Below are 27,612 nucleotides of genomic sequence, written 5' to 3'. Positions count from 1 at the left end.
GAGACCTCACTGCAGCCTGCACTTCTCTCCTGAAGGGAAGAGGCAAGGCAGGTGCAGGTCTCTTCTCTCTGGTGACCAGTGCCAAGAGCCAAGGGAATGGCCTGAAGTTGTGTTAGAGCAGGCTTAGGTTGGATATTAGAAAAAGATTTCACCCAGAGGTGGCTGGGCACTGGAACAGGCTCCCCAGGGAAGTGGCCACGGCACCAAACCTGACAGAGCTCAAGAAGTGTTTGGATAATGCTCTCAGGGTGGAATTCTTGGGGTGTCCTGTGCTGGGCCAGGAGTTAAACTTGATGATCCTGATGGGTCTCTTCCAACTCAGCATGTTCTATGATTCTATGGCATGTTACTACAACACCCTGAGGAAAACATTATTTTTGTCTCCACAAAAACAAAAGACTAAAGGATTTATGCACAGTTATGCAGAAAACCTACAACAGATCTTATGACAGAATTTAGATTTCATTATTCCTGTCTTTCATTTAATAATGCACTTGTAATTACTTGGCATCAGTTTTTGTATCAAACAGATGTGCCTATAAGAAATTAAATGGGGAGTAGGGGTAAACAAGTGGATAATAAGCTCATGTGATCCATCACACTACTCCAATTTCCCAAAAAACAGGCCAAGCTCGACATTCTGCCCAGAAAATACTGAGATCATGCCTGAAATACAACAGCAGCAAGACTGAGTCAGATTCATTCATCATCAAATTTAAAGGAGTAACAGAAGAGCAACAGAAGTGATTAAAAAGCCCCTTCCGTTTACCAAGAAGCACTATAGGCATTCTATTGTTTTTCTAACAGCTGGGAGGGACTAGGTTTAAACTTCCTCACATGACATTCTATGCCAATAAAAAACCTACCTACCACAACTAAGTTTAAGTTTCCCAATCAGAATTAGAACATTAGCTTTCAAAGATCAAAAGCTTTTCATTGCCTTTTGAGACTTATTTCTGCAAGGACTTTTTTTGCAGTGTGCAGGTGCAAGAGCTCATAGATGGCTGTTAACACATTTTCTTGCTTAAAAACATGTGTTGAATTACCTGCATTTCGGGGCTCTCAGAGAAGATGGTTAGCTCTGCAAATTCTGGGATGTTCAGCCTTACTAGCTGGGCAAATACATTTAGGCCTTACACACGATGTAAGAAAAATCCCACAGTTGCTCTGTCTGGAGAAAACAACTGAATTCACTATTAGGTTATTTCCCAAAAGCAAGTGGTGCTTCAAGCTGTTCTGCTATGTCACATGGCAATCACTTAAAGCGCTGTTCCAATAAGAAGTAATCACAAGAACTGGCAAAAGTTAACTGTGAGGCTGTAAAAGTGTTAATTCTCTGGAAAAAACCCAATTCCATAATGTCAGTTGCTCTAGGAACATTTTACTATGGCAATGGTTAAAGTACACTAACTTACAAGCATAAAAACCACTGAAGTCCTTTGGAATTGGTAGCTGACACTGGACACACGCCTCCCTCTTTTACATCCCAGCATACAAAAACAATGCCCAAAGATGCAGCAGTACAAAAACACAGAAGGGGAGAAAGAGTGCTTCAGCAAAGTTATCATCTTTCCTCTTCTTCAGTGAGTAGTTGCTCAGCACTTCTAACAATATTTAATATTTCTGTAGTCTCACATCTCAGCACACAGATCAGACATAGAATCAAGTGATCAAATTCACTTTGCAAGTGAATGCAGTTTAAGAAAGAGCTACATGTTACAGGAAAAACAAACAAACAGATATCATTAACTGGTAAGGCAAAAGAATGTTTCAGCCAGCAAGGAAAATCCCAACCATACAAAATTACAACCTCTGCACCTATAGAGAGCCCACAGAGTCCAAGTCCCTCCAATGATGACAGCATGGAATGCTATTGCTGCTCAGGGGCAGAAACTCCATGTCAAACTTTTCTGTGCTGCTTTCTCTACATAGCTGATTAGCTAAAGGTGCATGCCCTCAAGAGTTTAAGCTGATTTAAATCAGAGCAAATAGCCCCATCTTTCTTTTAACCCAGGCATAAATTCCTGTCTTCCTCTTACCATCCACTTGCATAAACTCCACCACAGGTGAGCAGCAAGCTTTAAAAAACACATAACCTAGAGCCTGTAGGTCCCAGTGCTGCCTGAATCAACCACCACAAAGTTTCAAGAACTTATGCCACCACAAAACAGAGAGAAAGGAACATGCATGATTAAGAACACAACAAGGACTGCAGCCTTTCCTCAGGCTAAGTCAGGTAACCTAGAGCAAATGCTTCTGCCATTTTCAACTGCAGTAGACACCACTTAGTCTCACAAAGTTGCTTGTCTTTAACAACTATGCCACAATTGCTTCTTTAAGCAGCAAAGTTTTCAAGAGCACTAATTTCTTCTTGATAGCTGTGTATCAGTCTTTTCCAGCAAGGAAAGCTGCCTGTCAGAACCAAACATGCCACTGCGTCCCAGCATAAGTGTAAATGGCGAAGGCTGGTCTCCCACACTGACATTTACTGGTGTCACAGGAACTTTCCTGTCCAACCACCCAGGAGGCAGTCTGGCAGTCACACTCCTACTATCACACTCCTCACTGCTGGGACTGAAACCCCTACACAGTGGGTGGCTCCAGTGACCCAATGGGTGCACTTGACTCTCTGAACACCCCATACTCACACCATCAGACAAGGTCTCCTTACCACATTAACCCTGGTTTCCCGTAGTGCACTCGCAAATCTCTGGTTCCTTTAAGTAATTTAATCATGGTGCATAACACAAAACCAGCTTGAGCTGGTGCCTCTGGAGAGGGAGCCTGAGCAAAGGAATTCCTGTGCTTTCATAGCCTCAGTCTATGCTGCCAAAAGTCTGGGGTCTTCCAACTGAGTCCTTAATTCCTGCTGCGTCCCAGTGTCAGGTCACTTGGTCAGTGCCACAGGTGCCTGTGCCCTCTGCTGTGCTAAGGGACAGCACCCAGTCACAGCCCCTTCCTTGTCTGGGGCTCCCAGCATTTCTCCCAGGCAGGGCACAACCTGCAGCTCCCACTGCAGCTGCACACTCAGCGCCTGCTCCAAGTGTATCCCTCAGCACTGATCACTGACCATCTCAAAGGTGTGCTAGGGACAAAAGGTGCAGGGCTCTGAAAGCAAACTCACTGTGAAATAATGGTGAAGGCAAACCAAGATGAAGTTGTGGAAACTATTATCTTTCTGATAATAGAGATTGGCAGAGAGGCCTTTCCTGTGCAGAGTTTGCATTTAGGATGTGACAGCACATCAGGAGGGGAAGATAAGCTGTGCTACTGGTAATGAGGGGAGAACTTGGGCTCTGACACTGCACGAAAAGGTCACACCTCAAAAAGGGCCTGGAAGAGACAGATGCGTGTGAGGCTCCAAAGAGGAACCAAGCCCAAGGAAAGCCAGGATGCAAGACAGAGTAACAATACAAAACATCAACACTGTCCTTAACAATAAAGAAAAAACTCATACCCTTCACTCAACAACACTGAGCTAATTTCCAAGTGTGAGGAGATTGAGGACAGATAACCATGATTTGCATCTAGATAAGAGACAGATCTGCAGACTTCCCTACCCTAGGAAGGCAACTCAGCTCCTGCTTTGAAGTCTTGCCCTAAGAAAAGAAAAGGAGACCAGAAACCTCCCTCCTGAGGCTCCTAAAAAATCTGGAAGAGGGACAAGTAGTAGAAGAACTACTAGAAGACAGTCAGAGTCAAGGAAAGGCAATAGTATAAGAAAAGGGACAGATTGTACTACGTGATAGTGACAGCACACAGACAGTGAAGATGGGATAGTATTCCTAAACAGAAGCATCACCTGGAAATACATTATAACCTCTTCATGTACATGCAAATCCAACAAAGAGGTAGGAGTGAGACTGAAAAGAGGGCATACATGAAGACCATGTGTACTGAGTGATAAAACATGATGCAAAGTGAACTTAGAACATCCCTGAATCTTTAAGAAGAAAGGCTCACCAGCTGCAGAATGCAGAACTGGACCCTGTTAGAGAAAACCAATTTTAACAAGACAAGGCAAAACAGAGCTTTGATTTCAGAGCATCACTAGTCTGGGATATAATCAGCTGATTTTTATCTACCCTATAAGCCCTATAAGCCAGGGGGCAGTCACAGCAACATCCTTCAGACAGTCCAGGAGCTCTCACCACTCACAGTATTTTGGAGACCCCTGCTAACATACTGGTCTCATTTAACCACAGGACACAAGCCTCTTCAAATGTCATGCTCCAGGTCCGCTTGAAGAGATTTTGTCATTACTTTAGAGTTGAGAGGTTTCTCTTTTTACAGAAGACTCTGTATTTGCCCTTTTCCCCTACCTCTGGTCACATGGCCTCCACTAGGTAAGCCTCAGAGTTAAGTGGGGGCAGAAGATGGGGCTCAGGAATGACAGACATACGCAAGCAATGGTTATTTATTTGAAGTTGGAAATATCCCATCATCACTACCAGAGACCTAGAAAATAATAATTTCAAGTGAGAAATAACAGCTTTTATAACCACTTACTTAAAGTACCATTTTCTCCCATTCAAACTGAGCTCTTTGATGTGCTTTATACAGCAATAATAAAAATTTATCCAGAAGATAAAGTTACTCAGTGTTTGCTGCATGGATTAGACTGCTGATGCTTTCTGTAAGCAAATCAAAACCAGAAAAATAAGTAGAATTTGCATTTTGTCAATAGGAAATGTGCTGTTAGGGAGATATATGGCAGGGATTATATTGAAGGGAGGGTCTCATTCTTTTCACTGGAGTTTAGTTTCACCTTATGTCTTTCACTTATTGTGCCAGAAGCCATAGCCAAGAGCAATGATGTTGTTTCCTGTAGAGGAATGTACACAGTGCCTCCACACAACAGGACATTAACATGGGGAGCACAGTGGGGCTGTGCAATCTTCCTGCAAGGCACTGCTGACCAATTCTTTCCAGCCAATACTGCCACAGCAAGACACCGTTCCACACACCACGTACCCCAAACTGCTTTTGAGCTAGCAGTAAAATCAGGGGGTTCACTGCAACATAGATAATCTTGGAGTTTGGCTCTTTCAACAGCTGCTGTATTTAACAGCAGAGCAAAGAGTGACGAATACTGGAATGAAAGTAGACAGAGAAAGATTTAGCAAAAAGCAGAAAAGCTTTTCATAAGAGTGTGAGAAAAATGAACTTCCCCTAGGAGCAGCGGATGCAACTGTAGACAAGTGACTCTGGAAAGGGCCACAAAACAAAAAGACCAAGATTCAGTGTGCATAGTGCACTAACTTTATTCCTTTCCCCACTTTTTGCTTCCTGACAGTTCTGTTTCCTTTATTTCCTAAAATCCTCTGAAAAAATTCTCAAAAAAAAAAAAAAAGGGGGCATCTGCTTTTTAGATACATAACCTGGTCCCAAAAGAAAAAAATATCCTATCTACCCTACTCAAACTGCCTATGACACAAAAAGCCTCAGAAGAAAGCTTCCCAGTAGGCTCTAGTTCAGAAAGACTACATATTTCAGCCCCTAATCCAAATATTTTGGGTGTCTCACTTGAGCCCTTTTGCAGCTTCCAAACCTGGATGTGTTTCATTCAGATGAGTCAATCCCAGGCACAAACTCAGCTAACAAAAATGAATACATTTCCGGTTAACTACAAACCCATTCTTGCCTTTTATGACTTCATTCAACATTTTTTTTCTAACAGGTATTCTCCACTGAGCCAAATCAAAACTCAGGAGATCTCGAAAACCCAATGCTATAATGCCACATATGATTTTCCTGGCTAAACAAACTGAAAGGTCCACATTCCTTCTGGCACCCATCGTATTTCTGTATGCTACGAAGTGTTCATTCTGTAGAAGCTGGGGCAAAGACATGTCCAGGCAGAGTGCGCCAAACAGGCAAACACTGAGGGCTGCAGGGAAAACCCATGAGCTGGGGAATCACCTACAGAGCTGCACACACTAGGATCAGAAGAAACACACAAGATCTCAGGAACCTCATGAAAATTTTCAACTAAACAAAAATCTTAATATCTCAGTAAACCAGAGAACTCAAAATGCATAGACAAAAGACATGGAATCTACATAGTAATAAATCTTTGATTCGCAAAGTGCACAGGACTTGGTTCCAAGGCAGGACACATTTGTTTCCACACAAAATCCAAGCTGGAACTTGGCGTGCACTAAGCTCATAAGTTTGCCAATCTTTTCTTCAAGCTTCTTGGAAAGCAAGCATTATCGCTGCAGTGGCACCTGAGGCTGGCCAGAACAGAGGTTCTTCAGCACCCTGCTCGACACAATAATGAACAGCAGTTTCAGCATACTGCCATAAGGGTTAATTTTAATTTTGACTCTTGTTGGCTTGGTTGGCTATTTCCATAAATACCAACCCAGCAGATATAATTACAAAGCAGGTATATTTGGTTCCAGTCCCTCTGCAAATTTAGTGGCAACTAATGTTTGAAAATTGCAGGGTGTAAATTTAGCATAGTGGGTCTCACATCATGTTTTTACTGCTGGAGACTGTATTTGATTAATGAGAATTAAAAGAAAGATACCAGACTTTATGAAAGCTTTTCTGGTTTTTCCCCAAATCTCTGGAAAGAAAGAAGTAAGAAAAATCAAACTGTATTGACTTGATAGTGATGAAAACAGTGCAGCTCAAAACTGTGCATTTCTGAGTTTCAGCAATCATTCTTTTCAAGTTGATGAGCAGAGAATTGCTAGTGCCAAGCAATGCCAAGATTTCTGCCAAGCAGCTATCAAATCTTGGTAAGAAAAAACAAGCAGCAGGATATGCCTTTGGAATACAAGGACAACCTGAACATATTTTCTCTGTAACAACAATATTCAATTTTCTTTCACAGCCCCAAGAAATCAGCGACTGGCTAGCTCTAATTGTGGCTCTCCCAGCACTACTCACATACACATTTGCACCTTCCTGTCCTTCTCACTCATTACAAGAAGCTCAAAAGACAATGAAAACTGTACATAATAGGTATTTTTAAGGACACTTTGTTAAGTAATACACAGTGCCAGACTGACACCCACTGCCATCAAGAGATCACCAGTGTAATGCATACAGACACTAGCCGAGAATTCTCCTACTTAACAGAAAAGTGCAACAAAAGCAAAGCAGCCTCCAGCCTTTGCATTTCCAAGAGTCAGCGTGGCAGTGCATCACTGCTGTTATGACAACTCTGATTCTTCCTTGGCAGAACAATACCTCAACCCACTCACAGTCTTTACTTGCTTCTGCTCATTTGGAGTTGGATTTTCTAACCAAATACCTAAGCAGACTTACTGAGATTTTCAGTCCTTCAGCACCAGAGCCTCTGTCACACATGCCCTCTCTTTAAACACAGGCCTGTATTTAAAAGAACAGGAGTCTTGCCAAACATTGAAAATTCAGTTTTCTCCTGGGGAAACCTGAACTGAAGACACTTGGGAGTGATAAAGTTCTTAAAAAGGCACCTGAGATTCTTCAGAGACTCATTTCTCTAATTTTGACTGCAGTAATTTTCTTAAAAGTCAAGGTGACAGATTCTGCTCAGATCTTCTTTTGAAGGGTCACAGTCACAGCTGCCACCTCCACTGCTGGAAAGCCCAGTAAACTCCAACCACCCATACAGTGAGGCTTTGCCTATTCTCTGAAGCTGCTCCATTAGCATCAGAAAAACAGGCTTCACAGGTGAAGTGCAAAGCTCTGAGGTAACAGACTCTACTATAACTGGAAAATTAGTTAAAACTTCAGAAAGGTTTCACATACTTTGCATCAGACAAGATGTAAAGCAAATGGAAAAAAATGAATAAAGAGAGTGAAGACTTTCTTCCTACAAGACAAGTAGGAGGGGGCTTTCATTTAACACAATTATCTTCTCTAAATTTTCTCTTCAGTTCTACTTCCCAATACTGGCAGTTTACTGAAGTATGTGGAGATCAGCACCTAAGCAAAAAATATTTAGCCAAGAAGACAAATCCTGTGCTTATGTCAAAGACCATGAACTTGGGACCACTTTCAATATTCTTTTTATTACACACAAAAAAAGTCACTATCTGTCAAGATGCTTCCAAAAAATGATGTTTTCATTGTTATTATCACTAATGCTCAATTTAACAAGTAAGCTGTGCCATCCTCTTGGCAGGAGACATTACACAACACAAAAAGACAATAAGCCATACTGTCTAGGACACAGGATAAGCAACATGATGAGAATGGTGACATCACTGGCTAACCTGTGACTCGTATATTATACAAGACATCAGGCTGATCTGTTTTCAGAGACCCCCAAGCAAGCACCTCGCAGCCTGGATCATTCCAGACACGCCTTTGTTCATCAGTCTGTACGAGAATGCTCATCATTCACTGCACCAGAACCTAAACTCCTTGAGTTTAAGGACCCAGAAGAGCTGAGATTTGTGAATGACAGACAACTCAGTCGCATTCTCCTCAAGTCCGGAAGAAAGCCTGTCTGCATCTCATACTGCTCCATGTGGAATGAGACTCCTGTGACCCTGGTGACCAACCCAAACAAAAGAGGATGCTGAGAGTCAGGAGAGGCTTCCTTCAGACTACCTCATTCATAATTTAACTGCTAACAGCCATGTAACTGGAGTGGCTGCAGGAAAAATTAACTGTATAAAAATAACTCTGTTATGCTGAAAGCACTTCAATTGTGTTTGCTTTCTACTCAAGCAACAGGGCTTCACTTTATTTCAAGGGTTAGTCCCTTTGGGGGAAAAAAAAGGGATGAAGCTCAACTAATAAATAGAACTAATTTAACTTCATTTTTAATCACTCAAGAAAGGCTGAATGTGATTACTATAGTCTTTCACATTCTCCTCATCTCCTAGGCAATTAATTTTCACATATTCAATCACAATATAGTCTATAACATAGGAAATATTTATGCACTTGTTGCTTTGCTACAAGTTTTGTGTATAGATATTTCTGATTCAGGGGGTTAACACAAAAATAACATTCCTTTTGGCCATGTACACTGACCCATATTCTGTGAACAATCTCAAAGTATAAAGGGAAAACTAACATAGGAAATATAATGGAGTGCTAAGATTCACCCAGGACCAAGAAACTTTGTTCAAGCTGTGTCCTAGATCATATTGTTGTGTTTCACACACAAAGCAGATGATATGGCTCAACCAGAAACAATATTATCTATTAGCTCTTTGCACTATGGCTGTGTTTTCTCCAGATTTTCCACTAAATAAATTTAGAATACACTACGTATTGACTGCATTACAGCTGATGACTGCACACAAAAACTTAACTGAAGTGTTACCTCCATCAAACAATACCCATTTATTCCATGTGTGAACTTAAGACAAGGTCATGTGAAAATGCCTATAATACAACACCCCTAACAAAGACATCCTGAGGATGAGGATGTAAGTTCTTGCTTCCTTTCACCTTATCTGATCACCAAGTTCATTCATATGATCAGAAATGGTACAGAGTATCCTTCAGCAGTCTGGAAGCTTCATCCATAAAGCAGGAAGACGTTCTCAGAGACAGCCACCACAAGGTAACTCTGCAGTGTCATCACTGCCATCATTTGAGTGGCCATTATGAATTTTTCAGTGTATTGCAGATCACCCTCTACCTGGCTGACATTCTCCATCACACTCAGACACAACGGACCGTCAGTCACAGCGACTGCCAGAGAAGGGCGGTGACACAACTTTCCCAGTATGTCCACATACCTTCTGTGTTTCAGAAGCATCTTGGCAGCAAGCACACACTGACAGAGATGCTTTGTGATCAAACATTTACTTAGCACTGAAAAAATCTCTACGGCAAGACCAAAACCACAGAAAAACTTCAAATGTATGGCAGAAAGAGTTTCCTTCCCCTATGTATTCCCAAACCAAAAGCACAAAATTCATTGTGCCACTGGAAACCGGAAACTAATTACTCCTTCCCCAAGTCTTAATTCTTCCTTCTGCTGCACCTTTATATCAGAGCTTCTCCACTGAAGATGTTAAAATCTCACTTGAGAAAAGCACTGATTCAAGGATTACTCTTATTTGTGGAAAGTGATGTTCTAAGCCATTGTACAGACTTGAAAATTACTCTTTTCCCTTTCTCAATTTGCTGCCTAGAAAGGTTGACAATAAATATTCCTGTTAATAAACAGAAGAACAGATTTAGGAACATGAGGCAGGTACATTGTTGTGCAAAACATCCTAGCTGCAACACATTAAAGTGAAACTCTGAGTTTGACAACTCATCCATGGAAAACTATTTACTCAAAGCAGCAGCAGCATCATTTGTGTCCTCTTTCCCTGAAGACAGACAAGAGTGACTACAGACCTAACAAAGTTCAGCAAGCTGAAAAGATTAACTTTTTCATTTTAATGAAATATCATCGTGCAAAATTTCATTTTGAAACCAACACTTTTTAAAGGAAGCTTGGTAAACAGAAACTGAAGCAAGACTGCAGTAGGTCTCTAAGGAATCCCACAAAGCAGCTGATTGACACGGATATTCTTTCCAGACTGGTCCCTTTAATGAAGTTTAAAGACATTAGAACACATTAAAACAAAACCAACAAAGGGTGCTTGGGCACTGGAAGAGGCTCCCCAGGGAAGTGGTCACAGTTCCAAGCCTGACAGAGTTCAAGAACCATCTGAACAATGCTCTCAGGCATAGGGTGTGATTCTTGGGGGTGTCCTGTGCAGGGCCAATATCTGGATTTGATGATGCCTGTGGGTTCCTTTCAAATCAGGATATTCTGTCATCTCTGAGAACTGAGATGTCAATTCATTTTTATTCCCACAGCAGTTGAAGGCAGAACGTTAATGCACTCAAACAAACCCATTGAGGTTATTTTATTTTAAAGAATTGTGATGCAAATTCTCAAGAATGTATAAAAATAGTAACAAAATCATTCTTCATGTGTGTTTAAGATAGAACTGAATCAATCTGGAAGCTATGTATGTTAATACAAAAAAAAAAACCAAAAAAAACAAACACACAAATAACCCACCCCAAAAAACAAACCATATATTTTCCTTTAATGCCTCCTTGCAAACCACACTCAGATGAAAGACATGCTCCAACAGACTGAGCACTGGTTTTTAGGATGAAGCACAGGGTTTGAAAACATTTGGCACTGCCAAACCCTGCACAAGTGTTAAACAGTTTCTGCAAGGTGAGGCAATGTCCCAAATTTTAAGAAAGTAATCAGAAAACATATGAATAAAGTCCAGTTGTAGCTATTTATCTTTGGACCTTCATCCAGGAAAGTAGATGAAAAACCCTTGCAATGTCCCAGGGGATAAGCTACATAGATAAACGAATACTTCTTCTCCATCTCTCATTTCTACATATCAGAGATTGGGATACTGCCCTGCCTCCTCATCTATATTTTAGTTCACATCTTACACAGAACAGAGACTACCCTATGCTAATAAAAATAAGCACCACATATTTTTCAGGACATCTATTTTAAAGTTCCCCTCTCTAGCATCCAAAAAGAAATCTGCCAATGCTCCACCCTAGGAGACTGGAGGCACTAATTTCTTGCTAGCAGGACGCACTGGAAGGAGAACCTGCACAACTCCAAGTCCTCATCTATGAATCCTCACGTAAAAAAGCAAAACATATACAATTGTTATCCACTCCCAACCTACATATTCTGATTATAATGAAAAACTATCAGAAATAACTCACATATGATTCAAAGTAGGGATCTAAAAGGGACAACTGAAACAGCCTTCTCACACAAGCTTAGAGACAAGCAAGCACTTTGAGCATCAGCAAGAGGAAAAGAGAGCAGTCTAGAAGTAGCCTACTTGACAAAGAAAAGAAGCAAAAGTAACAAACAGTGATAGTGACACATGCAAGGCTGAGTCCTCCAAGTTCAGTCTGAGTTTCAGCCCTTCCTACACCTGCTGCTTTGCTGATGCAAAAAGAAATCCATCATCTCATCTGATGCGGTTTGTTCCATTCTTTTCATAAGCTACTATAATTTTATTGGGGCTTGAGGGCAAAGCATTCATGGAGGAGAAGGGAAAAGGCATGAGCACAGCAACCACATAAAACATTGGGAAAAGCAGAGAAGTGGAACTGACACTGGCAGCTACCACTTCCTAGCGTCTTACTTAGCAAATCAATCAGAAATCAGCTCCAGCAATTAAGTGATAATGAATTATTGATGACACTCACTTTGGGGAACTGAGCACTTACCAGCATTTATGAAACTAAAGAAACTGAGGTGGGTAAGTGCTATCCCCATTTTGCAGATGGCACAAAGCCAGGCAGACAGCAAACAATTCTGCGACATTGTGACTTGCCGAGGATCATTTATCTCTAGCATGTTATCTCAGTTCTGTTTGCACATGGTCACACATTACCTTGATTTGTAACACACTCCTGCTTCAGAGAGGCACAGTGAATGCTCCAGGTACAGAATTAATAATTTCAGTAACCACATCCTACTACCATTTCAGAGGTGGGGAGAAAAAGGCTGCTCAAAATAAAGGACAGCAATATTGAAGCCAAGGAAAAACCACTTTAAAATGTGATCTACAACATATGTTCAGTGGCAGAATTTGCCCTTGAGAAAGCAAAGAAGGTATTCAAGCTCTACTATTTCAAGATACTTTAAGTCTGTACTTAACATGTGTTTAAGTCAGCCAACTTATTTTGCCAATGCAAATATATTCAACTAGAAACTCAGAAGAAAGCCAAGAATTCAGTCTCAGATTTAAAACATTCTTGCCAGCCACTCAAGGCTGTCAGTAATGCCATACAGGAACATTTCCTATCACTAACACATAAAAGTGATCTAGGAAAGAGAACTCACTCTACTCCTACCATACTTCACAACTGAGCTTTCCAACTGATGCCATTATCTATTTATACCATTAAAAACCAAACAGACAAAGGAGGATGTGAGCATTCACTGCACATTATCTATCCTGCCCCTTCACAATTTTTCATCAGACTTAGCAAGCAGACAGGCTATTGTCTACATGCACTTAAAGGTAAGTCTCTCACACTTGTAAAGCTTTCACCCTCAAGAGCAGCTGCCAGAGCTGAGGCAGACACAGATGCAGCTTTACAAATTAGTGGCCATACATCATCCAGCTGGTGTGAAGCACCACGATGCCCCTTCAAACACCACAATGGCTACACCCATGCGAGTGTGCTGACTTGTAGTCAGCTCTCTGACAGGAATGCTGGTGACATAAGCTTCAGGAGGCAGAAGATGACTGTCAGTACCTGCCATGTAGTCCAGCCTTGCAGACAGGATGTCTTTCAGGGAAGGGCAGCTTTCTGTATGGAATTTGAGATGACTGGAGATAGGGTTCAGCCCTGCCACAGATGTCTTACATGATCATATTATTCTGCTTTCCTTGGCTTCAGTTTTCCTTATCTGTTAATGACTACTAATGCTCTCCTATCCCATGGGAATACTGCCAGCATCCATAATTTATGTTTCCACCCTGCTTGGATGCTGAGAAGATGAGTACCTGGAGATATATACTGATCAGTTGTCTGCCAAATATATAAACTGTTTTTAAAGAAATATCATAAAAAATGCAAACTATTAATATTAAAGCCCATCTGTGCATCATATCATCATTAAGGAGGGAAAAGGCCTCAATAATCACTGAGTCCAAGCATTAACCCAGCACTGACAAGTTCACTACTACATCATATCCCTAAGGACCACATCTACATGTTTTTTGAACACTTCCAGGGACTGAGACTTCACCATTTGCTGGGCAATCTGTTCCAATGCCTGATCGCCCCTTCAGTGAAGAATTTTTTCCTTATTCCTAATATAAACTTGCCCTGGCACAACTTCAGGCCATTTCCTCTTGTCCTATTGCTTGTTACTCTGTCTACCTCAGCTCACCACAATGTTCTTTCAGGGTGTTGTAGACAGCAGTAAGGTTTCCCCCCAGAAAAGCCTCCTTTTCTGCAGGTTAAACTACACCAGCTCCTTCAGCTGCTCCCCACAGGACTTGTGCTCCAGACCCTTCACTAGCTCCAGTGCTCTACTCTGGACTCATTCCACTACCTCAATGTCTTTCTTGCAGTGAGGGGCCCAAGACTGAACACAGGATTCAAGGTGCGGCCTCACCTGTGCAGAGTACAGGGGGCAATCGCTGTTCTGGTCCTGCAGGCCACACTGATTTATGCTAGGAAGCCATTGGCCTTCTCATGTTCAGCTCCAGTCAACCAGCACCCCCAGGTCCTTTTCCACAGGACATCTTTCCAGCCACTTCCCCCCAAGCCTACAGTATTGCATTGGGTTGCTGTGATCCAAGTGCCTCAGGACTCGGCACCTTGCCTTGTTGAACTTCACAAAATTGGCTTTGTCCCATTGATCCAGCCTGCCCAGATCCCTCTGCAGATCCTTCCTACCCTCCAGCAGATCAACATTCCCACCCTGCCTGGTATTGTCTGCAAACTCCATTGATTCCTCAGCAGTAAACACACATTTTTATAATCAAAAATCTTTGAGTTATGCAGGTATGCAGCTGATACACAGTTCCTGGATTCTGACTAAAATAGGAAGGACCACTCTGTAACAGATAAGCAGGAAGGAGTTTGGGAAATTGCAGCTCCAACTACCAACTAGATTCAGTTCACATAGTAACTCTAGAGATAAGTGATCCCCTAGACCTAAGAAACTCAAACCATTTTAGATACAGAAATTAACTGCCCTCTTATTTGCACTTACAGGTTCAACAAGAACACCTGGTATGGTTCAGTTTCTGTTTTCCTTTTGCACATACCCTTTACTTTGTTTAATGCTGGGATGTGATTAGTGGGAAAAGGGAACAACTTGGGAAGCTTGTTTGAAAACAGATTATAAATCTGTATGTTTCAAAGTATCCAAAAATCACTCTGCCCTGCAACTATACAATGACTTACTCTTGGTGTAGCTGCTTACACCTAGGGTTTAATTTTGACCGTTAAGATCATTCAAATGGTTCTCTAACCAAAACATTTACTACAGCATTTCAGTAATGCATTTTTTCCAACACAACAGGCCAACACAGTCCTTCTAAACCAAAGCAAACAATGTTGGAACAGTAACTAAATCTGGGCTAAGTTAGTTTTCTTACAGGAATGTGCAAAGTAGCTTGGAAGGCTTGTGTGTGCAAACACCCAACATATTCCATCTTCAAGGGCCAGACTGGCAAAGGTGCAAAGATCATTCTATTTCCTCAATGCCACTGCTCATTTGAGACATCCCATATCAGACATGCTTCCTTTACAAACTGGAGATAACCACCTGATATTTTAGAAGTCTAAATCATGCACTCTTTGCTAGGTTAAAAACTGGCTGGATAGCCAGGTCTACTGGGGAATGTACATCCAGCTGGTGGCCACTTATAAGTGGTGTTCTGCAGAGCTCAGTGTTGGGTCCAGTCCTGTTTAATACCTCTATCAATGAGGCATTAAACTGACTGAGAGGACCAAGTGTCCTGTCAGCCAGTTTGCAGACAGTGCTAAGTTGGGCAGGAGTGCTGACCTGCTGGGCAGGCCAGATCAATGTGCCAAAGCCAGTTGTATGAGGCTCAACAAGGTGAAGTATGGGTCCTGAGGGAGCTGGGGGTGTTCAGCCTGGAGAAAAGGAGGCTCGGGGGACCTCATCACTCTCTACAAATGCCCAAGAAGAGGTTGTAGCCAAGTGGGGTTTGGCCTCTTCTCACAGGCAACCAGCAACAGGACAAGAGGACAGCCTCAAGCTGCACCAGGGGAGGTTGAGGCTGGACATTAGGAAGAATTTTTTCACTGAAAGGGTGAGCACTGGAATGGGATGCCCAGGGAGATGGTGGCATCACCACCCCTGGAAGTATTCAAGAAGCAACTGGACATGACACTTAGTGCTATGGTTTAGTTGACATGCTGGTGTTCAATCAAAGGCTGGAGCCAGTCTTGAAAGGCTTTCCCAACCTTGGTGAGTCTATGACTGTATGTGGGCCTAACTTTAACAGGATCTAATGGGCCTTACAGAGGTCTTTCAATACAGGCCCAAAGGAAGTTACACTGATTGCTTCTCCAACTGGAAAGTTTGCTCACAATAGAAATCTGCCTCATTTTGCAACAACTGATGAGGAAACAAAAGTACCAACACTGCAGGGAAAAACCAGCTAATCTGTGGCTGAGCAGTTTCCCCTTGAGACTACTCACAAGGAGCAGTGGCAGTCAGCAGGTCAGCAACTCTGGATTCAACCTCAGTTAGTACATGAATATCCTGCCAATGATCAGCACTGGTTCTTGTGTTTCCAGATTTTATTTGACTCAGCTAATTGGCCATTAAGCTCCAATGAGGTGGACATTTATCTACAGATAACACAAGGAAATTGGAAAGTAAGCAGCCTGAGGCTACCCTGAAGACTGTTAACCAAATAGCAAGGCAGAGCTCAATTAAAACAATTCATCAGAAAACCTATATAGTCCATTGGCAGATTTTCAAGGATCCCATTAGAAATTTTAAGGATATTCAATCTGATTAGATGCTGAAGTCTATCTCATGTAGAAACCATTAATAAGTAAAGAGCCTTTAACTTTGAAAGCCTGAACATTACCAAAGCCACAGCAGGAAGAGACACTGGGCCTTTCCTGTGTAACTAACACGCACAATTTTGCATAAAGATGGCAAACCCTTTCTGTACTCTATTGAAAAACTTGAGACTGATGAAAAGGTGCAGCTGTGCAAACCAATGTCATCAACTACGCACCACTTTTGGGTGGACTCTGTTGATGTAACTAAGAGAGACACACTCTTACATGCTACCTCAAAAAAGAATACATGCAGGACCTCTGAATCAGGAGTATTCCATGAAATGTCTAATATCTCAGTTGTTGAAAAGGGCAGGCATTTCAATCACTTGAAATTGCAGTGCAAATACAAAATTACACTGAAAAACATTTTCTCTCTCATTTTATGAAAATTTGAAGAAGAAAAATGCCTATTGTGCTCTTAACCTTACTGGACATATAATTCAAGTACAAAATAAGGTCACTGCTATTCTGGACTCTTTTTTTGAAAAGAAAGGTTGCAATGAAAAACACTCCAAAAAACATGATACTGACAGTAATCCCTATAAGGGAAAAAATCTGACAACACTCTACTTCAAACTTGCAATTTAGAAGCTCACATTCCTCATGGAAGATTTTCAGGGTACAACTGGTACTGCCAACTCATATTGTTTAAAAATTCTCTTAGGAACTCCACTATCAATGTCCTTTTTATCTTCCAAGTACTCTGTTAATGTTCTATACAGACCACTTTGATCTTTGGACAGAAGCAGATTCTTGATTTGTATACTGCACGTGGAAGCTCCATTTTCAGAGGAGATAAAAAGAATAGGTTCCTGAAACTTAAATACTGCTTGCAGATAAGAGAGGGAAGTCCTCCATCTGACTGCAAAAGGACAAATTCTTGTGGTTGGATTAAGAATGTGTAAGCTGAAAAATATCACAGGGATGTACTTTTCCCTCCACACTTGCTGATATTCAAAGCCAGTATATTCACAGGACTGAAAATGCCTAAAAAGAGTATGTAGATCTCCCCTTTTAAGACAGGGCTACCAAACACTTCTTAGAGAACATAAATCAGAATTCCAACAGGACTCGATTCAATTAATGTCAAGTTTAACATCTAGAACCCTGGTCACATAGGAAAATAAATGATCTGCTCATTTAAAAGTTCACAGTGTTTTGGGTTGGTTTTTCTCACAATTCTACCTGTAAGTCCATTTATGCTCTCATTTCACTCACAACCAAGTACTGAACTTCAGCCATATGGATTGTTTTTCCCCCTCTCCATCTTCTTTTTACCTTTTAAAAAACTTGCTGAAAGGAAAAAGCCTTTTTTGAGTTTGAAAGACAGCAATCACCACAAACACTGATCTTCCTTAGCCAATTCTGAATTATGCCTACTTAGTTCAAGGACTTGGTCTTTTAATAGCGATCGAGCAGTAAGTTCTTCCAGACTCCAGGATTTCACAAGTGCAGGCTGCTTTCTACCACACTGAGCAGATCTTGATTGCAGCATCTATACTGGGCTTTTCCAGTTACACAAACAAGCAAAGATGTTCAGATTTTACATGATGCCAAGGCCTTGAGAAGGCATTTCTTACTGTTGATCAGATCATGGAAGATTTAGTTTGGTATCTTCAAGATCACCATCAGAGCCTCAAACTCTTTTGGTGGACAGCCATTCTCCTCAGGACAAAAACCATGCACATCAGGCTCCATATAACCATATATTCAGTTTAGGAGTGTGCAGTTCCACCCAGCTTTTAAGACTTCACAGTTTTGGACCCAGCCACAAGAGCAACTTGTGCCATTGGCAGGAGGCTGGCTAACAGGTTAGGACTTATTTGGCCATTGAAACTCATTGATTGCAGTGTGTTTCCTTTGAAGGTCACACATGCTGACTCTACTAATTTATGAAGAACTGATGCACTTTGGCAGGTGAAGCAACTCTACGACTGCACATATTTAACAATGCATTCACAAATGATTTAGCGATTTATAAATCATGCCTTTCATCGTGTCACATAAATATTACCTATCCTTCATTAATGATCCCTGAGAAAGAGCTCATTTGCTTAAGATGCACATTTCACTTATAAATTGTACCAGAAACTAAGTAAGACCAAGTCCCAAGTAGTCTGCTCTTACTAAACTCCACCTCCCAAACACAGCAGCAAAGTCCAACACAGCCTAAAGGCGAGCCTTAGCACAGCTAAGCTAAGCAATGGACAGGGAAGACAGGGAGAAGAAAAGCAAGCCCAGCACTGGTGGGAGAGTGAAGCAGAAGACCTGCAATAGATAGAGGCAACGGAAAAATGACAATTCCTAACTACAAGTTTGGCATAGATATTGTAAGTATACATAACAGCATCTTTCTTTTTAAGTACAGAGATATGATGAGGAAATCCATGGCTAGCTCTATGCATCATCAATGGGTACACTTTGGTGAGGTCATGAGGCAAGAAGGAAAAAAAGAGAAAAGGATACTGAGAGGAGGAAGGAAGTGGCAAAAATCATCTATGAAAAGAAACATGTAAAGACTAAGTCATCAGCATGCAGCTTCGCAACAAGAGAACAAGGATGCAAGCAAAGAAAGAAAAAGAAAGGAGTTTAAATCTGACAAGAAAGGGATTCACAATCTGAGAAATAATGGCTATCTTTAGCTGCAGAATTTTAGCGAAGCTTATACAAATAGAAGCAGAAACATTTAACAGCCCTTAACATAACTTCTTGCATTGGGAGACAGGAGCAGAATACCATCCTGAGACTGAATTGGCAGCCTTGAAACTCAAAATTGCAAGCTCAAGTGTTCCCTTCTGTAGCCATATGTAAGCAGTAACTGCATTCCCCGTCAAGCAGCACTATTTAGCAGGTTTGACACGGTCCTGAACCATGGGTTACCTGTGCAGAGCACCCCAGACAAGCAACAGTACTTCAAGCTGTTAGCTCCTGCCCTGCCTTACAAAAGGGAGAGAAAGTGCAACTTGACAAATACATGGATTTTCCTAAGTACATTAATTTGTGTGTCTCTATCATGCTTCACATCTTTGTACACCTAACACTCCTGTGTCTGAGGAACCTTAATGCCTTTACGCTAACAACAAAAAAGAAAAGGAAAAAAACAGGAATACATGACTAAAAATTATCATATCAAGAAAAATCTACTTATCTCACATCAAATCCACACCAGGCAAGGCTAAACATCTCTTAAATGCCAAACCCACTATTTTGAACTGTAAAAACATATGCCTGATATTTGTGGCACATAGCTCTTGACTAAAATTAGGGTAGCACTAACAGCATCAAAGAAAGATAGCAGGAAAGCTGGTGTCAAAAAAAAAAAAAAAAAAAAAGACAAATAAAAAAGGAGTGAATATAGTGAGGAAAGAATTAAATCTTGCCCAAAGTCATACCCTGATCAGCAACACAACCTGGAATAGATCTGTTGTCATCTCATTGCAGGGGCTCCATACTGTTGTCTCCTTATCACAAAAGTTCCATACCGTCTTGGTGCTTCTCGTGGGCAGCTCCTCAGAGCACTGACTCCAACTCCTTCACAAAGCAGCCACTGACTCCAGTTCCCTTCTCAACCAGGCACCCCACTCTTTTATAGCACTCTTCTTCTCACTGGTTACAGCTGTGCCCTGTCAAAGTCAGGCCTGCTCCTAATCTTTGCTAATTGGCCCAGCTGCAACTCCTTAGAGGTAAGATTACTTTCTACACTACCTTTATTTTCTTCTATCCTATCCCCCTGTAGATCCTGCAGCACTAAAACGGTGAACAGCTTTGCACAGAAGAATACTAGTCTTTAGCTGACACATATACACATGGCTGGCGATGGTGTTCTGTCTGGAGCTATAAGCATCATCTGACTCATTAACAATTGAAGTGATAAATTCATCTAAAATACATAAAGCAAGAGAAATTACTCCAAGGAGTGATGGAATTTGAACACAAATACTTAATAGCCAGAATTCACATATTAATTTTTAATAGAACCACAACCTACTTGCTGCCATAAGATTATTACATGTTGTGAAAACAGAGATAAAGCCTCACAGGAAAATGTTACCTAAAATCTAACTTTTCATCCAACAAACCCAACAGTTTCAAAATAGACCAACACAGGATACCTCATGTGATGTAACTGGTTTCCATCTAAAATTTTCAATAAGAGAATCCTGAACCAGGAATCTTCCTGATCACATTCCCTAGGAGCCATCTGGAATCTGTCTAAGCAGATAAAAGATAACACAACACCAGAGACCCAGGGCAAGGTGCAGTACTTAGGGATTTCTCCTTTAATTTAAAAGGAAAAAAACTAATCAGAATCCCTACTAAAGAATAAAAATAGCACTACAACCTGAAAAACTGTATTTTTTTGCCCCTATTGAAAAAAGCTATTTCATAACACAACAGCATATTTCAACCATATTAAACTTATAGACTTCCCAATCTTTAATAAGTTAAGTCTCAGGCTCCTTGAGAGATACCAAAGCCATTTTAAAATAGAAACTTTTTGGCTAAGAAGACATAGTATCAGGACCTCGGAGTTCATTAGCTCCCAATCCTAAATGATCCCAGATTTTAGCAGTTTCACAGCCACATCACCTTCCATTCATTACCTCAGCTCCCTGTTCACTCTGACATGTGACACAGCAACTTACTCAACCATTTACACATTGACAAAGAGGAGCTTTGCTTGATATGTTTTAATTGTGACAAGTTCACAGCTGTCCAGCCCACGGCTGGAAGAAGGCTTAAGAAACACAGAGGAAAAAATTATCAGCAGCCACCCCACCCCCCCCAAATTGCTTCCATTTTCATTTTGTTCCTCTGGGGCCTTTTGATTATCCGCCCATATGATTCCCCAATTCTTCAACACATTTCTCACACTAACAGGAGCTACCTATTATTTCTCTCCAACTTCCAAAGAGTACACATCTGTATAAGCTGCAACTAAAATAATTACGTGATTCCACAAGTTCCTTTGCAACCAAGAAGTGGGTAAGTGGGGATCTCTCTATAAGCAACAAGAGACCAAGGGCTCCATTTAGAAATCTCACTGCCTCAGCATTTCCCATGTGCAAGTTAAAACACACCCACACACCAAGCCAGCTACTATTACACCATCTTCTCTCCTAAAAGGATTTTTCTGTCCTGATAGACAACACTGCATGCAAGGTGAGGTTGGCCTAAAATGCCTTTTAGTCTGACAGTTTCACTAGCACAAGAGGCTGTATGAAAGAAACTAAACATCTGATCAAGTTACTGCAGCTTACAAGCTTCTAGATGTCAATTAATCTGGACACACACACAGTCCTTGCAAATGCAAAATCCCATTGATCATATAAATCAAAACTTCACTATCAGAGGTAACTAATTTAGACAAATGCTTTCTGCCATGGTGTTTTGTTTCCTTGTTTCCTTGTTTTTCTTAAAATGTTTGTTTAATTTTCAATTTTGTTGTTGGTTTGGGTTTGTTTTTTTTTTTTTTTTTTTGTTTCTTAATAAATATGAGCTCCTCCTCAAAAATTCTATAGCAGTCAGTAAATGTATGATAAACTGATTATCCTAATGGCTGACTATACAATTACTTCCAGCCATGATCTATTTACATTTCAAGCAAAGGGCAATCTGTCATTCTATGTTTAACTTGAGAGCTGCCTTAAAATACATAATTAAAACTGTTTTAACTTGAAATATTCCCTTCTGCATCTTAGATATAGCCCATTATGAGATCCTGCCAGGACAGAAGAGTTGTTTTAATACCTAAAAGACAAAAATGCCAAAAACCAACTATTGAGACCCAAGATGTTTCTCCTTCCTCATCTTCGAAACCTGCCAGCTGATAATGAAGCTGTTTTCAAATCCTTTCAAACCCTGAAAATGTCAGTTGAAATAGTTATCACAGAGTGTCTTGCACCAAAGCCAGAATATCCACAGCTCCAGTCTGCAGCAAGCAGGACAACTGAACAGCCTTCCAGGCTTTCTAGCAATTCATAAAACTCATCAGCTTCTACAACAGATGAGACACTGAAATGGAGAGCACGGCTACCATCACAGCAGATCTCAGCTACAGATTTTTCAGGCCTTCTCCATTATTGCATTTCTGCTCACATGGACAGAAAGAGTAACCACAGAACAGGATATATGACAGACACTACTCTGGTAAAATGTACCAGTTTGGAAAAATAAATTAAAATTTAAAAAACGTAAATAACACAAACAAAAACCAAAACAAATTCTTTCTCCAGGTGACAAATTAATTTTTAATTAGGCCTTCCCACATTGCACTGAAACACAGAGATGCTTGAATCTCAGCTCAATTCATCACTGCTACTTAACAAATCAACATAACCCTGTAACAGTCTACCAGATTTACAGCAAAGGGAACCATTTTATTCCTCACCCAGTAGATAATCAGCATAAGAACGAAAGCAGGATGCAGGTTCCTATTGTCACAATAAATGTATTATAGTATCACCAGGAAACTTTTTTCTCTAAAGAGGTATGGAGCTTGCTGGTCTCAGTATATCAAGCACTACAGACTGACTGCATGCTTGTAACAATTTATTTCACATTTGTACAAAGGGTGCATTTTTACTACCTATTTTCTTTATAACAATCTTCATTTTCTGTCACAACATGTGACTGCAACATTGCAGTCATACTTCCTCCCTCTCAACCTGGCAACTGCAGATTCTTTGCAGGGATTGTGCCAGGCAAGATGGGATGCTGGGAAGCTCCTGGGCCCCGCAACTCCCCACATTCAGTGAGTAAGAGAAATCTGTTTAAATCTAGCCAAGGACATACCTCCCCCAAATCATCCTCTGCTTATTTCACTCCCTGCTCAAAAAATGTACTTGCAAGAGTAAAGTCTGACAACAGCCTCAAACATCAAATGTCGAATAACCAGAAACTGATTCAAAACAACTTGTGTGTGTGGGCACAGGCTCCTGTGACAAATCCCACATTCTCCTCAGCATGGCTGGGGAGCTTTGCATTGGAGTGAGTACCCCTGGCTGCTCTCATTAGGACCACTGGCAGACTCATATCTTCAGCAAATATCCAGTGCTTGTTGTTTATTACTGTCCCAAGCTGGAAGTTTCTTGACTTACCAACTCCAGGAATCTTCCTCCATCTCTCCCACACTGATGTCCTACCCACGCTCACAGCTGGCTTATGTACCAAGAAAGACAAACACTGGTTATGAAGCACTAGACTCAGTTTAAGAGTTTTCAAGAGGACTGCCTGAAAAACACAGAATAGACCTACTGAATATACAATACAGACATGAGTATTCAAGTAGACAGTGGCTTTTTTCTCTCTGCTTATCTAACAGTGGAGACCACCACTCAGTACTGCTGATTACTCCTGCCATGCAGTACATAAGCTCTTCAGCAAAGAAATTCTACTATTAGCAATACCTCTGAATGTCAGTACAAATGAAGACCCATGTAAGGAAATAATGGCTATCTCCTTAACACCATGTGGAAGTTTTAAGTTAGCAGATATTACACAATACAGACTAACGAAGTAACACGACTCTTCAAATAGCTCCTATCCCTGCCTGATTTTAGGGATGTTCTGGTTTTTTGCAAGATTTTGAGGTGAAGTTGGAAAATGTAATGAAAGCACACGTGTGGCCCTTCATGTTTATGCTATCTGTAGAATGGGTCCTGATTCCAACAATCTTAGACCAAAATACTGGAGGGAATAAGACACAGAAGCTTCCCTTAATACAGAGCAAGGTGAGTATATTTTAAGAGGCATAATATCTACATTATATATTTGACTAATGTATCAGAAAGGCCCTTATATTGAACTGACTCCTGGGGATGATACTTAGAAATCCCAGCTGTGCACTGCATTTTGATTCTCCAGTCAAAGACTGACACTGTAAAACCTTCTTCAGTTAAAACAGAAAGGTGTGTAATTGTCAGTAAAAACAGTGTCCCTTTTTGCTCACTTTCTAAAAGCAGTTAATTTACCTGAATGTTTCTGACTCCTGCCATTTTTCTTCTTAATGGATGATATACAGGTCAAAGAAAAAAATACACAAAGGTATGTTCAAAACATGTTCAGTAGGATTTAGGTTTCTTTAAACTAAAAAAATTGTCTTGAATACACAGTACAGTGGCAGTCAGGATTACAGAACTCATTTTTCTGTTAGGGATTGTTTACATTTTATTGGGTTTTCAGCTGTAGTGTACTTGCAATTCACTGAAACAATCCTTTCCAAAACTCACTGTAACTGTGTGTAGATCAGCTTCCATTACTTCATACAAGCAGTAGAAGATAAACACAGATGTCTGTTTTCTAACAGACCTCCTTCTATATTAACTTAACCTGATAATGTTGTTACAGTCTGAGCTGGAAACAGGAATCCTTGCAGGACCTAACCTACATCCAGGAACTCCTGGGCAGACACTGAGCCAAAGCAAAGTGCTGGAAACTGGGTCACACTATGTCATGTACAGGGCAGCAGGAGGGGATCCGAGCTGAGCCTGACCTGCTTATACTGGCAAGAGCACGAGAGATGAAAGGAACTGGGTGCGTGGTGTGTGAGCTGCCCAAGAGCTTGATGAGACTTACATGAGATGGGGACTAGAAGAGGAAAGGAAGGTAACCAGGAAGCTCCTGTGCAAAGAACAGAGGCTGAAATTTCAGATCCATAGTCTCTTTCTGATCAATTACTAGTTAGTTACCAACTGAAATTAACAAGCCTGGTGTAAGTTCAAACTCGAGTATCATAACAAAGTAAAACTTTTCCCATGCAGATAGGCTTTTTCAGGATGGAAAGCACTACTTGATACAACTACAATATTATGAATAAGGACAAAAATAAAAGATCAACTTTGCCTTGCAAAGGTTCACTGCCAATGCAAGTCAACAACTACTTCTGCACACTAGCAGAACGACTGTTTAGACAGGGACACTATACTCTGTTTATCTTCTGTTAACTGAAATTCATCCCTAGGGTTGCAAGGTTTCCCATCTGTACCCAAAAAAGATTCAATAGGAAAAGAAGTATTTATATTTTATATCAGGAGTTACCAGAAGTAAAATTCAAAACAGAGTGAAGGCCAGGCAGAGACAAACTTATGCTCCCTGTGGGAAGCTTGCAGGGACGCCAAAATATACAGAGGAAGCAACATCTAAAAAACAAATCCCTGAAGACCCCCTACTTTATTTTTCAAAAGAAAAACAGAACACATGAAAAAAGAAGTTTCAGAAATTTCTTTGATTCTGCCCCAAAGTAAACCAGAGTCTCTGGTTAAGTAACTGCAAGAACGTTGTGCAAGAACCACAGCCAGTAGTCAAAAAGCTGAAGTACCAACTTCCACACAAGAAACAGGTCTTTGTCACTGCCCCCAAGCCAAGGTGGAGCAGGAATATGGGGTGTGGGTGGCTGGGAAACCTTCCGATGTCAAGATCAGTATCTTGTAGATGGGATCCCTCCGTGTTAATCTAAGGGTGGTATTAAAAGCAAATATATTCAACACATGGAAACATGTAACTTGCTGTGAATAATTAGATGAAATTTTGGCAGTAATAGAATGGAAATAATTAAGGAAGAAGGCAACACAATCCAGGTAAACAAACTTAAGCTTCGTCTGACGCCTCCCAAAAATGGAACAGCGGAAATAGTTTTACAAAGATACCTAAACCTCCAAAGACTTATGAGTGTCACAGTCAAAGTTTGCAGTTGTCTAATTTCAAAACAGTGCAAGTCCTGTCACTCTTCTCCTCCTTCCTATCCGTCTACACCAAACTTTTACCATAGAAGCTGTGAAACTTACGAGTTCTTCATGACAACAAATACTGTTAAAAGACAAGAAAAGAAAATAATTTGAGCTTGATAATCTGAGTTTTACACACTGTGTGTCATCACTTCATCGCCAAGGCGTGATTCGGAAACAGACACAGCAGCATGCAGCCAGGCTACTTACACTGTCTGGAAAAGTGCCCGCTAAGATCATGTTGCAGAAATAATTCACACCTGCAGCAAAGCTGCACAAAACATCACCAACTCGCCAATTTTGACAGGCATATGCCGACCGAGGCGGGGAGAAAGAGTTTCTGTACAGACAAATATGAGCAATAAGTATGAAATCCCCTTTCCGCACCCCAAGTAAAGCCAGGCAGGACCCGAGCGCTTCACTTGGCCACATCCCAACGCGGGCCCACCGCCGCAGGGTCGCCCGCACCCGCCACGGCCTCCCTGGCCCCGAGGCGGCCTCGCAAAGGAGAAGGGGGCCCGGACCGGGATGCACCAGCGGAGCCGCGGCCCCTTCGGCCCGGCGGAGACTTCGATGCCCGGTTCGGCCCCGCTCCACGCGCCTCGCCCCACGCCAGCCCCGCTCACCCCCGCTGGGGCCGGGACCACCCCGAGCACGCCCAGAGGGGCGGAGGGGCCGACACGCACCCGCCGCACCCCCGCCGTGGGCATCCCGGCCCGCCCGGCCGGAAAGGGAGGGGAGCGCGGGGAGCGCAGCCCGGGGAGGAGCGGCCGGCGGCGCCCCCGGCCCGCCACGAGCCGCCCAGGGAGGCGGGGGTGCCGAGGAGGCCCCGGCGCCCTCCCCCGCCGAGCGGAGCCGCCCCCTCGCTGGCGGGCAGCGCCCCGGGGCACCGCCCCCGCCCGCACTCACCCGCCGAGCCCAGCAGCAGCCACAGCAGCCACATGGCCCCGCGCCGGCCGCCCCGCAAACTTCGGGGCTGCTCCGCCAGTCCGGCCCGACGGAGCCTGCGGCGGGGAGCGGCGGTGCGGGGGCCGGCCCGGGGGAGGGCCCGGGGTGGCGCCGCCGCCCCGCCCCGCCCCGCTGGGCGGCCGTGCCCACCCGCGGCCGCCGCCGCCCTGTCCGCCAGGCTGAAGGGCCGCCTCATCTTCCTCACCTCTGCTACCCATCAGACACCTCCGGCCAGTTTTGACGGCCGGGTTGCGGTGGCATTGGCGTTTCTTACAACAAACTCTCCGCTTGCCGTGCAGCGGCGGACAGGAACCCTTTAGGAACACCTGGAAGAGTTTGCGTCCGAGCTGCACCCCTGCAGGGGCATACGTGCTCACTCAACACCTTCTGCAATGACCAAGGGGTTTAT

General features: G+C 42.2%; 1 protein-coding gene across 2 annotated transcripts in view; it reads right to left on the bottom strand.

Annotated features, from left to right (window-relative positions):
* The window catches only part of LDLRAD3 (low density lipoprotein receptor class A domain containing 3), a 107,493-nt gene extending 80,250 nt beyond the window's left edge, over positions 1-27,243 (bottom strand). For both annotated transcript variants that reach the window (XM_063158795.1, XM_063158796.1), the window contains exon 1: positions 27,165-27,243. In XM_063158795.1, coding sequence (XP_063014865.1) covers positions 27,165-27,198 — 34 coding nt within the window. In that variant the 5' untranslated portion in view covers positions 27,199-27,243. The remainder of the gene's footprint in view (positions 1-27,164) is intronic.
* Positions 27,244-27,612: the final 369 nt, after the last annotated feature.

Source organism: Melospiza melodia, chromosome 6, assembly GCF_035770615.1.
Source record: "Melospiza melodia melodia isolate bMelMel2 chromosome 6, bMelMel2.pri, whole genome shotgun sequence".
Classification (NCBI taxonomy): Eukaryota; Metazoa; Chordata; class Aves; order Passeriformes; family Passerellidae; genus Melospiza; species Melospiza melodia.
Note: the sequence above shows the minus strand (reverse complement) of the source record. Positions and strands in the feature narration are given on the sequence as shown.